Source organism: Lissotriton helveticus, chromosome 3_1 (genome assembly GCF_964261635.1).
Source record: "Lissotriton helveticus chromosome 3_1, aLisHel1.1, whole genome shotgun sequence".
Lineage (NCBI taxonomy): Eukaryota > Metazoa > Chordata > Amphibia > Caudata > Salamandridae > Lissotriton > Lissotriton helveticus.
In genome coordinates this window covers 542,620,862-542,635,597 of record NC_136061.1, presented here as the reverse complement: position 1 = coordinate 542,635,597, position 14,736 = coordinate 542,620,862, and the positions used below count along the sequence as shown (strand labels likewise).

Below are 14,736 nucleotides of genomic sequence, written 5' to 3'. Positions count from 1 at the left end.
TGAATTGTATAAATCGAAGGCCTGCCTCAATGGCCGCGCAGGGATTCAAGGGCCTCAACTCAGTCGTCCTCGTCAAGTGGACCCAAGTCTTTCTGCCAGGCCTCTCTGGTCTTGTGGAGTGTGGTGTGACTATTAGTGACTAAGTTGCGGTATAGTGCCATCATTTTGTGTGCGCCCATCTCTCCTAAAAACACCTTGACCTCAATGGGGTTAAAGTCAGGAATGGTGTCTAGCTGGGCAAGGCGAAATTGAAGATATTTATAAAATTGGGATCGGGGCATTTGAAAGTTGGATTGTAGCTGTTGGAAGGACTTAAGGGTCCGACCGTGAAGAATATAGCCAACCTTTGAGATCCCAGTAATGTCCTAGCCTACAGACCCATGGAGTGCAAGCAATTGCAGTAGGAGGCCATTGCGCCAAAGATGAGTGTCCTTAGTGAGTCTGCCCCCCCACCTGATCATGCGCAGTTCCTGTCGCCAGATCACAAAACTATCCGGATTATGGGTGGTAGCGACTTGTGTCGCAATAGAGTATGGTATCGTGTGTAGAGATTTAGAGTCCATTAGCCAACGCTTGACCGCTTAGGCAGGGTCCCAGTCAATCGCCATACCACCAATTGTTTAAGATGAGGAGATGGGACGCTGCATGGTAGGCATGGAGGTCTGGGGTCGCAAGACCCCCACAGTACGTGGACTGAAAGCACGTTCATGGTGCTACCCGCACACCCCACCACCCCAAAGTAAGTGACTAAGGACTGCATTTAATTGCCAAAACCATGTATGTGGTATCGGGTAGGGATGGGTTTGGAGTTGATAGAGTAGGCAGGGTAGCGAGGCAATTTTAAAAATGGCTGATCTGCCTAGCAGTGTCCGGGGCAGATGTGACCAAGAGCCCACCTGTTGTCTAATCTAAAGCAGCAGAGAGGCTAGATTTGTGTTCCAGGAGCCGGGTTGGCACGCTGACAGGGACACCCCAAGATACTTAAAGCCTGTGTCCAAGTCCCAAGCTGATCACCCCCGCAAGGAGACCACAGGAAAGACTTGCGAGAGTTCAATAAAAGTCTGGAGTTTTGGCCAAAAATGTCCATTATTTGAAGCAGACACAGGCCGGATCTATTTGGGCGTGTGAAAAAGAATAAAACATCGTCAGCATATAGCGCTATATGATAGGAAACTCCCGTGACCACTCGAAGCCACCTGAGCGTCAATTCGTACCCACGCCGCAAGGGGTTCCATGGCGAGCGCGGATAGATAGGGAGATAAAGGGCATCTTTGTCTAGTGCCTCTTCCAATGTGGAACGGCCGCGAGATCGAGTCAGCGATCCGTACCGAAGAGGCGGCGATGTCCTTGTATAGTAGGCAAATGTATTTAAGAAGTCTATGGCCCATGTTTAGGTGGCCTAAGTGTGTGAAGAGATGGGTCCATCTGAGGGAATCAAAGGCCTTATCGATATCGGCAAGAAGGGGCGCACATGGCTCATTCAACCAATCTACAGAGGCGATGGCATTGTGCGCGCGATGAATAGTGTGTCGGGTAGCGTGACTTGGCATAAAGTTCGCCTGTTCGGGATGGACTAATGTTGTATTGTGTGGGATAATGTGGTTTGCAAGAGTTTGGCCTCCACATTAAGTAAGGAGATCGGTCTATATGAGGCATGCAGTTCTGGGGGTCGGCCTAGTTTCAAGAAGTATATTTCGGCGTGACGCCAGTCAGCCGGAGGTGGCCATCCTCCACAGCGGCTTGGAGAGCCGCCAAATAATATGTTGATATTTGGGGGCGGAATTTCTTGTAAAACTCACACGGAAACCCATTTCTGGGTGGAGCTTTACCTGAGCGCATATTGGCAAGGGCACTCTGAACCTCTTCTGCTGTAATCGGGGCATCTAGGAAATCTCGCACAGAATTTGGCAGGGACTTCGGGGGCAGATCAGCCAAAAAACGGTCACTGGTGGCCACAGGGACAGTTTCCTGTGGGGCGTATAGGTCCGTGTAATAATCCGCGAAGCTGGTAGCAATGCAAACAGGGTCTGTTAGCACCTCACCCGTCGTTCCCCGGATTTGCTGGCACAGGTGGTGCAAAAGGGCACCAGATTTATCGCCCCACTGATATATGCGGCTACATGTGGCAAGCCAATACATTTTGGCGTCTTCCAGCAGGTCACTGGCGTACAGTTGTTGCACCAAGAGGAGTTGGCGGTGAGGTGACCCGCCATCGGGCTCTCTGCTCCTGCGTTCTAGGTCTAAGACTTGAGCCTCAGTGCGGACCAGTTTCTCACGGCGCTGTCGACGCAGTGCAGAAAGCAATGTCCATCCCCTCAGCGTTGGCTTCATGGCCTCCCAGAGGGTCCCTGGGGAGTCCACAGTGCTGACATTATGGGAAAAATACTCAGTAATGGCTGTATACATCTGGTGATAATGGGGATCATCCTATAGTAGCCATGTCGAGAGGCGCCAGCGGGATGGGGAGTGATCAGGGCCCACGTGCAATACCAGTGTAATCGGAGAGTGATCAGACAAGCCTCTGGGCGATCTCGGCCTTCTCAATTTTGTGGATGTGAGGGGCAGAAATGAATATGTAGTCAAGGCGAGAGAAGGAATTGTGTATGGTCGGAAAATATGTGTATTCATTTGCGGCTGGGTGTAATTTACACCAGGTATCTACCCATCCCAATCCTTGGGTCAGCGCATGGAGTTTCGATTTGTGCATGCCAGTCTGCGGCCCAGTGCTGCGCCATCTGTCCATTGAGGGGCACATAACATTGTTCCAGTTGCTCCCAGCTAACAGCAAGCCCTGTGGAAGCTCAGGCCAGGGGGAGATCATTCACTCAACTAAGGTCAACGACAAGGGAGGGGGGGCATACACACAGATTAGAGTGAGATGTTCACCGTAGAGCGTGCCAGTCAACCCTATATACCAGCCTTGATCTGACCAAGACCGTTCGTGAACAAAGGGCACTCTGCAATGGATTAATATCACCACTCCCAGAGATCACCTATAGTAAAACCAGAGTGGTAAGTCTGGATAAAGCCAAAGTGTGCCAGGCAGAGCATCTTATTGCCCAGTAAGTGAGTTTCCTGTTACATCAGAATGTCCGTGTTGTATCGCCTAGCCTGACGGAGTATAGCCCCTCGTTTAACCTTATTCAAAAAGCCGCAGACATTCCAACTGATAATATTTAATCGCCTTGCCTGAGCATTTGTCATGTCTGGTATAGAACAAGCTAATAGACCAACATGTGGATAGTGTAGTGCGCACAGAGTCTAAGCAAGAAGAGTATTGTGACACTGACAAATAACATGCATTTACCCAAAAACCCACTCCCGCCCCTCCCCTCCCAATACCTGAATAAAGTTGAAGCATCTGTCATGCTATGGAGAACGACCCGCCCCCAATGGGGGTGGGGGGGGGGGGGGGTTTGGATCCATAACCATCCAATGTCTCCCAAAAGAACATGAAATGTACATTAAAGCGGCTTCAGTCTCACTAAAATGTACAGAACCAAGTAGCCCAGATTTAAACTGCCATCAAGAGAAGTTTATCATATCTACAGTTCAGCAGATGAAGGAGATTGTTGATTGTTGAACAATTCTTTGCATGTCAACGGGAGTTGCTGCTGGCTTGGGATCTTCGTCTCGAGCGCGACCACCGGCGCTGCTGTTTCCCGCTGGTCCTAGGCAGGTCCCGACTGGAGCCCACCGATGAGGCGTCAGAGTCAATGCCAGGTGGCATGTTGATCTTCTATTTAACCGACTCGTCCGTCCAGGTGAAAATCTGTTCAGGTAAATCTAAGAAGTAGGGCCGTGAATTGTATGAGACACGCAGGCGGGCTGGAAATAGTAAGGAATATTGAATTTTCAGGCCACATAGACGGGCCTTGGCCTTGGCGAATCATTGTCGGCGCTACTGGACCATTTTAGTATAGTCGGGGGAAAACATCATGGGCTGAGGGGCGTAGGTAAGGACTCCCTTGAGCTTAGCTTGCTGGACAATCATATCCCGGTCCCTATAGTTGAGGAAGCGGGCGATTAGTGGACATTGACGCGCCCTCGGAGGCGGCCTCTTCCACAGGACACGGCGCCCCTTTGATTATAAAGCATTAAGACATGGAGTCAGCAGGGAGACATTCCATAAGCCATTTAGTTAAAAAGTCAACTGCGTTGTTGCTCTCACAGCCCTCAGGAAACCCCACAAAGCAGAGGTTATTCCTCCGAGCTCAGCCCTCTGCATCCTCCACTCTGGCTGCCAGGCCGCGCATCAGTGACTCCAAGTTGGACACCTTTTTTTTGGAGGGTGGTCACAGCATCCTCTATCGCGGAGATCTGCGTTTCCTTTTCAGTAATCCGTGGGACCGCATTGTGGAGGTCTTGGTGAAGGAGCATGGCATCGGACCCCACAGTGCCAATCTTGGCTTCCAATGCATCTCTAGATTGCGTGATAGCCTCCAAGAGCGCTGCATTGTCAGGGATAGTGGTCGCGGCAGTCTCATGGTCAGGCGGTTGGGCGTTGGCCCCAGTGTATTTTTATATGGTGGATTGTTTGGAGGCGGCACCCGCAGGCTTATCTTTAGCCATTATAAGCAAGGCCGGGGCGGGGCGGCCAAAGATGAAAGTCCAGAGTGGGTGGCAGGCTAGTAGGTCACCAGAGCACGGCCCCACCCTCAGGGGCACATAACTGACCCGCCGGGATTGGCTACCAGGGGAGGGCCCGTCACCCACAAGCCGCACCAGGACCTAGCCCGGCCGCCTCCACGGCGATGACTCCCCACCCCCCTTAATGGGTGTCTCCAGCTCCCACTGCCCAGCAGTGGCCAGGCCGGCATCCCCGATGGTAGGGTAGCCTACAGAATCAGCCAGGAGCACCGTTATGAGCCAGGCAGCAATATCGGCAAATCAAGGGGGAGGCCATGCACCGTGCAGATTAAGTAACTCCCAGGACAGGGCAATAATCCGGAAGGTGTGTTAACCCTGTGGCATAGAAGCAGTAGAAATAGGAGGTGAGCAGGGGCCCAACACACTCACCGGGACATCACTGGTGAAAGACAGGTCTTGGATCTCGGTCGGTCTCGACACCTGGACCACAGCAGGGGCCGACATCATGGGGGGTGCGGCTGAGATGGCTGCCAAGCTCCGGGGAAGCCCTCTTTCCTCAGACAGATGGTCCGTGGCTCCCACGCTGTCCCCAGATTCATCGGGCATGCTGACACGGGTGAGCAGGGAGGTAGCAGGCCACACAGCAGGCTATTGGAAGGGGAGCGAATGACCGCACGTCCAGGACTCACCCGCGACCCCAACCACGGTATATCAGTCCACCCAGGCCAAATCTGGGGTACCGGAGGCATACTCGCGGGATGGAAGGGGTTGGGGGGGGGGTAGTCAGTGCGCTGCGGTCCGATCCGACCACTGATGTCATCAGCGATCACCGCAGGGATCTCTGGACTGCCGCGGAGCAAGAGGCCCGTCCTGCAGCTCACAAGATGGCGGTGTGATCCGTCTCCAGTCGCGAGCAGCCAGTCTCTAATATTGTCTATGCCAATGCTTGATTGTGTTGTTATCCATCGTTTAAAAGTCACTCGAAGAGCAGCCTTTCCTACAATGGCCCACCACTTCTTTTGACCTGCATTGAAACTGTCCGGTCTAGTCAAAACTCCAAACTATACTACTGTATTGTGAATGGTCTAATTATGTAAAAGCTGCTATGCACTGCACTTTAGTTTCTGTATTTAGGATAAGTCGGAGACTTGTGCCTTCTGCAAGCTGAATTTACTAACTTGATTATGTCAAAGCTGCTCTGTACTGCACTTTATTATCTGCATTTGGGATTGGCAGGCTTTCCGCCTGTATGGGATGAAGTTGTGGGAAATGATTGATTCCTGCCATGAGTTAAGAAGACGTTTTTAATCTTATCAGGTATTAACAAATATATATATTGTGAATGGTTTTCGTTTTTTTTCTTTTCTGTTAGAATTCTCATCAATAAAAAAAAGCATTAATTGCATTATAGTTGATACTTCCAGTAAAGTATTTACACCACGCAATTGACGATGGGAGATGGTTTCATAATGCATAGTACAGGGTGAAGTCCACAAAGTGAGTTTCAAGCGCACTGACATGAATATGGCTCAGTGGGTTCAGCACACGCTGCAGAAATGTGCACATTATCTAGACTGTTGTGTGCTGAAATAAAACATCCAATTAGATAGTATAAATAATCCCGGTCAATGGAATAATGGAGGACAAAATGATGATGCAGTGTTTACTGATAAACTGTATTGTATTTTCTTTATATAGCGCTCTTGTGAGGATCAAAGCACATTAGTTGTGCACCAAGAAAGAGCTAATTATGACACAAGATGCCATTAAAGTCAAATTCACCATATTCTCTGGCAACAATAGTAGTAGCCCCATTTCAAATGTTTAGGATTTTTATTAAGCAAGCATATTTCCTCATAGATTACAATTAGTGAGCTACCAATGTCGTGTAGTTGCTTGCTTTCCTCACTGTTATGTCGACTGCATACGTTGTCTCTCAGCAGAGATGGCTTGAGTAGAAATTTCACATTCCATTCCCTCGTGGCTGTTACTGTCGGTTAGGTAACTTCTGATTTAGTGTTGGCTTTACATTTCTCTAGATGTTGCAGTGTTGTGACATTTTGCAGGCCGTGACCACAGGCAACTCAAATAACCATAGTCAAGTGGCTGGAAACCAGAAAGAAAATTATCTTGCATCTGGTCTCGGTATTTGAATGCACTACAAATGTAAGGAGATAACAAGAATTACAGCCATGTTTACATTAACAGAAGTCTGAGCACAGGCAAACAGTAACACGAGCAGACATCGGTCAAGTCAAATGCTCTTAGAGAATGGGAAATGTAGTCCCTAAACAAATGCTACAATGAGACAAGTGGAAGGGTACAAGTACTGGGGCATTGCATCGTGCATTGAAAAGGAGGGACAAATAGGAAAATTGATCACTAGCAAGTAAGGATTTTTAAAGGACACTGAAACAACCAATGAAAACAGTAAGCCCACAAAGAAGTATATACCAACGTATACGCAGTACATATCATAGGTCTCGAAAGCTCGACCTAAAAATAAGCAAAGTGCCATAGCAAGAGATAGAGGACCGTCAGACATATTGAAAAGGACGAGACAAATTATTGGACTTAACTCAGTTTAGGACCACCTCGCGCAAACCATATCATCGTGCCTAGGAAGCGGAAAAGGAGTGGAGAGGACTTGCTAATAAATGTTGAAGAATGAGAAGGGAAAAGGGTTAGCCAACTGTCATGAATTCTGTGATTCTTGAGGGTTGCTATAATTATGCCTGTGAATTAGCAACCGTACAGATATATTTAATGGGAGGATGGTGAAGACTCTTTGTGCATTGGGCTCTTTTTAATTTACCAAATGTATATTCCCTGATAAAAGTAATAGCTTTTATTGTATGTGGTTGAAGTGTGTACAAATGCTCAGTTGAAAAACTTATTAAAAGCTCTGTGTTTTAATGTAGTTGAGTAGAGTGCATCACAGAGAGATGCACCATTTTGAGGACTATATAGTTCCCCATTTTCAGGAAAAAGTTTGGCAAACTGTAACATCAGATGTCAGAAATTTCAGGAGTGAAAATATGATCTGTAACGGGTCAGTCAGTGTTTTCTGTGACGATGATATGGTGGGCATGGAGCTGTGTGATCAGTGAAAACCGTATGTGCCTTCAATGACAGTGTTAAAAGGTATACTTTTTCCTTCCTTGGAGTGAATGTTATTATTCGAGAAAATGTTTGGAAATACATAGGTCTATAAAAAAGTGATATGTTTTTCAGGTTGTCTAAAAATGTATTGGAAGTCTAATTTTCTGTATTTCACATTGCAGAAAATTAAACTTCCAAAGAAAGTTGCAAGACAATATCCAATGTACGAATTATACCTGTATGGAGAAGGAACATATGCAGAAGAGAACAAAAATCTGATATTAACTGGAATTCCAATACTTTTTCTCCCTGGGAACGCTGGAAGCTACAAGCAAGGTAATTCAGTTCACTTATGAATAACCTATCATGCAAAAGATATACCCTTACATGTTTTTATCATAAGAAGAAATATTATATTCTAAATAAAAATGTGAATAATCCAAGTTACTAATATGTTTTAAATCGTATGTTCCTTTCTAATAACCTAATCTTGCCCTTAGAGTGAAGGATACTTTTGTACAGCTGCAAGCTCTATTTCATACTGATATTATACACTACAGAGTAGGCTTATAAAATATATTATTTCAAGTACTCTATAAAGCAATCAAGTACATTGGATAGCAAAGTAAATTGTGCAATGTGGCAATCGCTATTCTCAGTATATGTCTTGTTGATTGGTGGTTGCTCTGAAACTTTTAAATGGCATAACTAAATATAGACAGCTTTATGACCAAGTCACTACTTTTGTTTTTTTGGTCGAGCCTAAGTAGCGCAGGTGCTGCGCTGCGAGACCTGCTGTCTCTACACTGTGGGCTGTAAGTCCGCCCATCGCTTCTGATTGGCTGCTTCGATCATCCTTCTAAAATGCCTGCTTACCAGTGGCTAAATCTTCCCTCATTATCCCGCCCTTATGCCTCTTGTTTACTCCCACGGACTGGTCCTATTACAAGTGGCCTTACACTTAAGCGCTCATCAGGTTGTTTATCTGCACTATTTTCTTTCTTTTCTACTTGTGGAAGAATGTTTTGCTTTGTCTTTTGCGGTCGCCGCAACTCCCTCCCACCACCCTGCTTGCCCGCACCCACCAGTCTCCTTACCCGCTCCCACCACCCCTCCCAGATGCACAACAATGGATTTCAAAAATAAAATTTACCCTTTGTTTACGTGGCGCTGAAGGGTCTTCTGGTGCCCATGGTGCTCCTCCTGCTCGCCCTGGAGGCTGAAGCAAGAGACTCTAAGTACTCTGCTTCTGTGAACGATGCTCGCCGAGCGTGGTCGGGGTGTGTTTTTATTTGTAAATACCATAGCTGCCAAGGTTTCACATTGCAGTGTGTGACATTTTCATAATTTCAGTGTTATTATGAGTGACATTTCAACCAATATGAGTGACACTTTCTCACGAGCAAAATGAAGTAATGAAGACAAGGGAAACGCATAAATATCACAAACTACATCCATTCACGAATGAGAAACCCTACAACTTAAGGCAGATACGGGGTAGAAAGTCACAGGGAACTCACAACAAAATGTAGGGACACATGAATGGGGCATAAAGGTATGGGTGAATTGGCACTGACCATTACAAACACGGGCAGAAAGACAGAAACTGAAAAAATGAGTGACCTTGTGTAATGTAACTTGTGCTTAGTGACACTTACCCCAACAATGCATAGTCGATGTCACTGCCCCCCTCGTTCCACGTTACAGAGTTTCACTCATGACTGGTGACAGACAGCACATTGCCCGCTCAGTGGTCTACTTCTCGAGGGTGTGATGCCCCCAGCTCTCCTCTGCAAACGCCAACGACGCTGGTACTTGTCAGTGCTGTGTTGTGTCACTGCTCGCTGACTGCTCGCTGATTGTTAGCGAATACCAATAGATGGTGAAGGAGCATGGAGGACGGGCAAATCTGCGAATAGCAATAGGTAGCGCGGTTCAAGAGGCGAGGACTCGATGAACTTTCACAGCAGCATTCTCACTTAGCTGCTGTGCTGGACTGCAGTGACAGGGCAGCCAGGCTGCTGGTACCTGGCACCAATCCGCAGCGGCCGCGGGCCCCATTGACTTCAAATAGTGCGCAGCAGCACAGTTTAATGACTGAGTCACGACCTCAATGAAAGCTTCCTGCCGAGTGTCTGGAAATACATACAGGCTGTCAAAAGATTTCAGCTAACCCGACTGGGCCCTTCTGCAATGCATATCTTCACAACAGCCCTCTGTGGCAGAAGAGTAAAGACCTGGTGCTTACAAAAGCCATGTTCTTCCGCCTCCCTCGGAATGGCAGATATGACGACCTTCCGACGGGTGGCAGCTGGTTGTGTCACAGAGAGAGGGCTGTCTGTTCAGTGAAGTGACCCCACTTGTAGCTATCAGTAGCAGATAAACGACGGTCTGGAGCATCTCCAAATCCTTACGCCACGGGGCCCTGGCCTAGTCACCAGGCAGAACGCGGTGCAAACTGCAGCAGTGTTCCCGCCTGCGCTACCTCAAGGTCCGCTCATTCCACACTTAAATGTACTGCACCCATTTGTGTCACTCTGTCGGCTGTTGTATTTGGTAGACCTGCCAAGTACCACGCATCGTCATTAACTCATCAGTTAATGACAATGCATGGTACTTAGCATTAACTCACCAGATAATGACGATGCGGCCACGTCATCAAGGTTTAGCGGGGGCTGGGGGGAATCGATCTTTCATGACCCCAGCTCGCTCTTGCGGCGGGCGGCCATGGCACGAGAGAAACTTGAGTCTCGCCTGCACTCTCAGATTCCCCTGCTGCTTCTGCCTACTTCCTAGTTCCTCCACACATCCGCCGGCACATCCGGATTATCCCGGCCCCCATGAGGTGATTGACAGCTGCAGTATTGACTGCTGAGAGGGCAGCCTTGCCCCACCCCTGTGTGTGATGAGTGTCTCTGAAGCCGCGTGCCGCCTAGCTGGCGCCACACCATTTGCCGCATACATTGTTTCCAGGGCAACAGCAGACAGCTGCCTGGGCAGAGTGTAGAGATACATAGTAGCGCTCTCAGCCACTCCAAAGAGCTGAGAGTGCTCTGGTTAACTATTTGCGAACTCGGCTCAGCAACCAGCACCTCTCTCGGAGCAGCAGAGAGGCTGGCACAGACGCCGCTGGTGGCGCGCCTGTCACTTGGCAAAAATGCGTGACAATGCATTTCAGTGCGGTGATGCGGATCACCGCACTGAAATGCGTGAGCGTCACACCTGTTGCTTGACTCTTGGCAGGACTGAAATACCTGTTAAATTATTACGTGTGAAACTGAAAAGAAGATAACACATGGTTGCACAAGGACTACTGTAAATATGTTCGAAATTAAAAAAAGTGCCACACTCAAGTATTCCTCTCAGTAACGCGTTATCGATGATGCAGCACTTGATTTTGTCCTGGTGCAGTCAGACCTTGTTGTGAATCAAGTTCTTGGAAACCCCGCTGCTGCCATGCTTCGGTGCCTGGGGGTTAATCATTGCAGGGGTCCAGGTTGGATACTTCTGTGAAGAGTTGAAGGTGAACTTTCCCTGCTGCACTCGCTGTCGAAAACAGGGGCGGACATGACGCTTCTGACGCTGCCAAAAACAACAAGGCAGCCACCTATCATGTGGACAATGAACCACAGTTTTTTTTTTTTTAAATTACATTTTCTATTTTTAATTAAAAAAGCAGGGAAAGCAGGTTCATTTATTTATAGCTTTTTCAATGCTTATATATGTTTAAATTTAAGCACTCTACGAGATAGCGTACATTTTTCTTCTGTCTACCTCGTGTAAGTTTTCCCATCTGTTGTGCTTCCTGCCTGTGCGCTTCTGCCTCTGCCCTCGTATGCTTATCCCCCCACTCCATTCCTTTTTGTCCAGGTGCTTCTGCCCCCTCCACGTAAGGTGTGCTCTTGTTCTTTCTTGTGTTTGCCAAAACCTCCATGTTTGGCCTCCCCACCCACAGACCCCTGTTGCTGCCTCCTCTCGGCATTGCCTCACTCTTGCTTTTACCTACCTGCTCTGGTTTCTTGCTCCCACCCATTTTTATTTCCCCCACCCTTTTACCCTATGAGGCAGCTGTCAAAATCAATATGTCTGTATAAAACAGGGTGTAACCTTTAAACTGTCACGTTACAGCCCCATTTCTTAATGGGGAAGCACTCTTCTCACTGCTGTCTCTGCCGCCTTTTAGTTACAGAAAACAGTGTTTAATTAACAAATATAGAATGCGTATTTGCAGATGTCCCACTCACACAGTAACATGATTAAAATGCATGTGGTTAAAGAAGCACCCCACCCCATGTGCTACCTTTTTTTGGGGGTTACCCATTCAACTTGGATCCATAAATAGAAAAAAGGCACTTGGGTAATTTTCTAGGCGCCTGTATTCTTGGTGTGCACACCTACAAAATGACATGCAGGCCGTCTAAGCTTCTTTTTCTTTTTTTTAAAACTTTTTATTGATAATAAAAGTAAACAGTGGACAGTTGCAAGGGTTACATTATACTCAGCAATCGTTCCTAGGTAAGATGATGACACATTATGAGCTCACAAAAGAAAACAATCATCACGATCAGCACTTCTCATCCGCAGCAGCCCCACAATCCCGTTACCCTCATCTCTCTTCTTTAATCCTCCGAATCAGTATCACTTTCCAACTGGGGTGGTTCACAAATATTCCCTCTATATTCATTCCAGTTTACCCAAATTGCCCCCCACTTTCGCGGACATTTCCTATGTAAATACACCAGCCTTTCCGCAATCATTGAGGAATCCAAATCCTTGCTCCAGTTTCTGAGCTCTGGAGACACAGCGGATCCCCAGGCCTAGGCCACATTCTGTTTAGCGTACATAATACCTAACGTTGCCCACGCTTGCAAGGGGCCACTGAGGTCATTCGGCTCCCAAATGTTCAATAGACACCGTCTCGGCTCAGGAAGCAACCAGACATGAATCACCTGGGATATAGTACGCAGTACCTTGGTCCAATAGCTAGCAATCACAGGGCATTCCCAGACAGTATGGTAAAAAAACGTTCCCTCTTCTCTGCAGCCTCTAAGGCAATATTGGTGTGCAGCTCTGCCTATCTTATGTAGCGTGACCCTAGTGTAGTAAGTTCTGTGTAGGACTTTTAATTGTATCAGTCTGAGCCGTGATGACACAGCAACCTCCCGAGGGGTGGATAGCGCGGTCTGCCAATCTGATTCGTCAAGCTCGCCCAGATCTGTCCCCCAGGCTGTTTTAAGTCTATCCATAGTGTCAGGCATATTATTAATTAGCTTACGATAAACCAGTGAGGTCGCCTTATGGAGCATGTGTTCCGTAAGTAGTCTATCCTCCAGGGGAGTGGATTCGGGTAGTTTTCCCTCTGCCGGGAGTACGGACCGCAGGGCATGAGTGATTTGCAGATAGCGGAAACGTTCTGTCTCCACCAGGGCGAACTGTTCCGCTAGTTGGTCAAAAGTAAGGACCTAGCCTCGTCTATATATGTCTCCAATCATCGAGATACCTATGCGGTCCCAGGCCTCAAATGCCCTACTATTACAAAGACGGCCAAGGCGGCGTGACGCCCAAAGTGGTGTCATCTGCGTGATCATGTTCTGACATTTGAGACGCATTGACGCCATGTGCCAGAGCTGCACCGTATGGGCCGTAGGGCCCACCAGGGCTGCTACACTCCGGGGATCGTAGAGCGCGGTCATCACTCCTCCACCCCCCAGGTCATATCTGTCCGCTTTGTACGCAGGCTCTGTCTGCGGGGCATGGAGCCAGTGATTCACGATCTTGAGTTGCGAAGCCCAGTAATATAACTGAACATCAGGAAGCGCGATGCCTCCGTCGTACCAGCTCCGTACCAACTTTAGTCGGGAAATATGTGGAGGTTTGTCCCCCCAGAGTAGGCCCGCGACCAATGCTTTTATGGTCTGAAAGTATTTCGGTGGCACCAGGAATGGGGTGTTCTCTAGGATATACAGAAACCGTGGCAGCATCATCATTTTAAATAAAGCGGCTTTTCCGAGCAGGGTTAGCGGTAGGGTATGCCAATGCCTCACATCCGTACGAAGTCGCTCCAGTGGAGGCAGCAAATTATGGCTATAGAAAAGCTCCCGATTCGGTGTCACCCACACTCCCAAACATTTGAATGGTCCTTCAGTAACCCTCAAAGGGCAGTCGTTCTGGAAGGTTGGTGGGGGCCCTTTGAGGACAAACAATACCGAATTGGCCCAGTTGATGGTGTATCCAGAAGCCCTCCCAAAAATATTACAGATGTCCAGGAGGACCATGAGAGAACGCCTGGGACGAGTCCAGTAGAGAAGAATATCGTCAGCATATAACGATATGCTGTCCTCCCATGATTCAGTATCCACGCTGCCAATGGTTCCAGAATCAACGCAAACAACCGAGGCGACAGGGGGCATCCCTGACGCGTACCACGACCCAGCCGGAAATCCCCGGAAATATGGCCATTGGCAGCGATCATTTTGGCTAGTATTTTGGCTTCTGCATTCAATAGCGAAATAGGGCGATATGACGTGCAATCGTCTGGGGGCTTACCGGGTTTTGGTACAGCTATAATCGTTGCAGTCCGTTGGTCCCCGGGTAGTTCCCCCACGGCCAAACTATCAGTAAACATTTGCAATAGATGCAGAGCTATATGATCCGAGACGTGCTTGTATAGTTCTATCGGGATACCATTTGGCCCTGCAGCCTTACCCGACTGCAGGGAATGGATAGTGCTTACGACCTCGTCTATTGTAAAGTCAGACTCCAGAAGAACAGCGTCCTCCTCGAAGAGGGAAGGCATCTTAATATCTTTAATGTAGGTCTGTGCCTCCTCAGAAGTCATATCTGAAGAGGATGTGTAAACCGCCTCAAAGTAGTCAGCCAAAGTGTTAACTATGTTCGAGGGGGAAGTATGCATCTCACCATCGGCGGAACGGAGCTGTGCTATTGTCTTCCGAGCCCTGTCTTTTTTGTCAAGCCACGCTAGAAGCCTCCCTGCCTTATCGCCTACTTCGTACACAATATGCTAAGTGCATAAAAGCCTTTGTC

General features: G+C 48.0%; 1 protein-coding gene across 1 annotated transcript in view; it reads left to right on the top strand.

Moving 5' to 3' along the window:
- Positions 1–14,736, top strand: part of PGAP1 (post-GPI attachment to proteins inositol deacylase 1) — an 896,430-nt gene that overhangs the window by 50,158 nt on the left and 831,536 nt on the right. Inside the window, exon 2 of the mRNA XM_078680427.1 lies at positions 7,875–8,028. Coding sequence (XP_078536553.1) covers positions 7,875–8,028 — 154 coding nt within the window. The remainder of the gene's footprint in view (positions 1–7,874; positions 8,029–14,736) is intronic.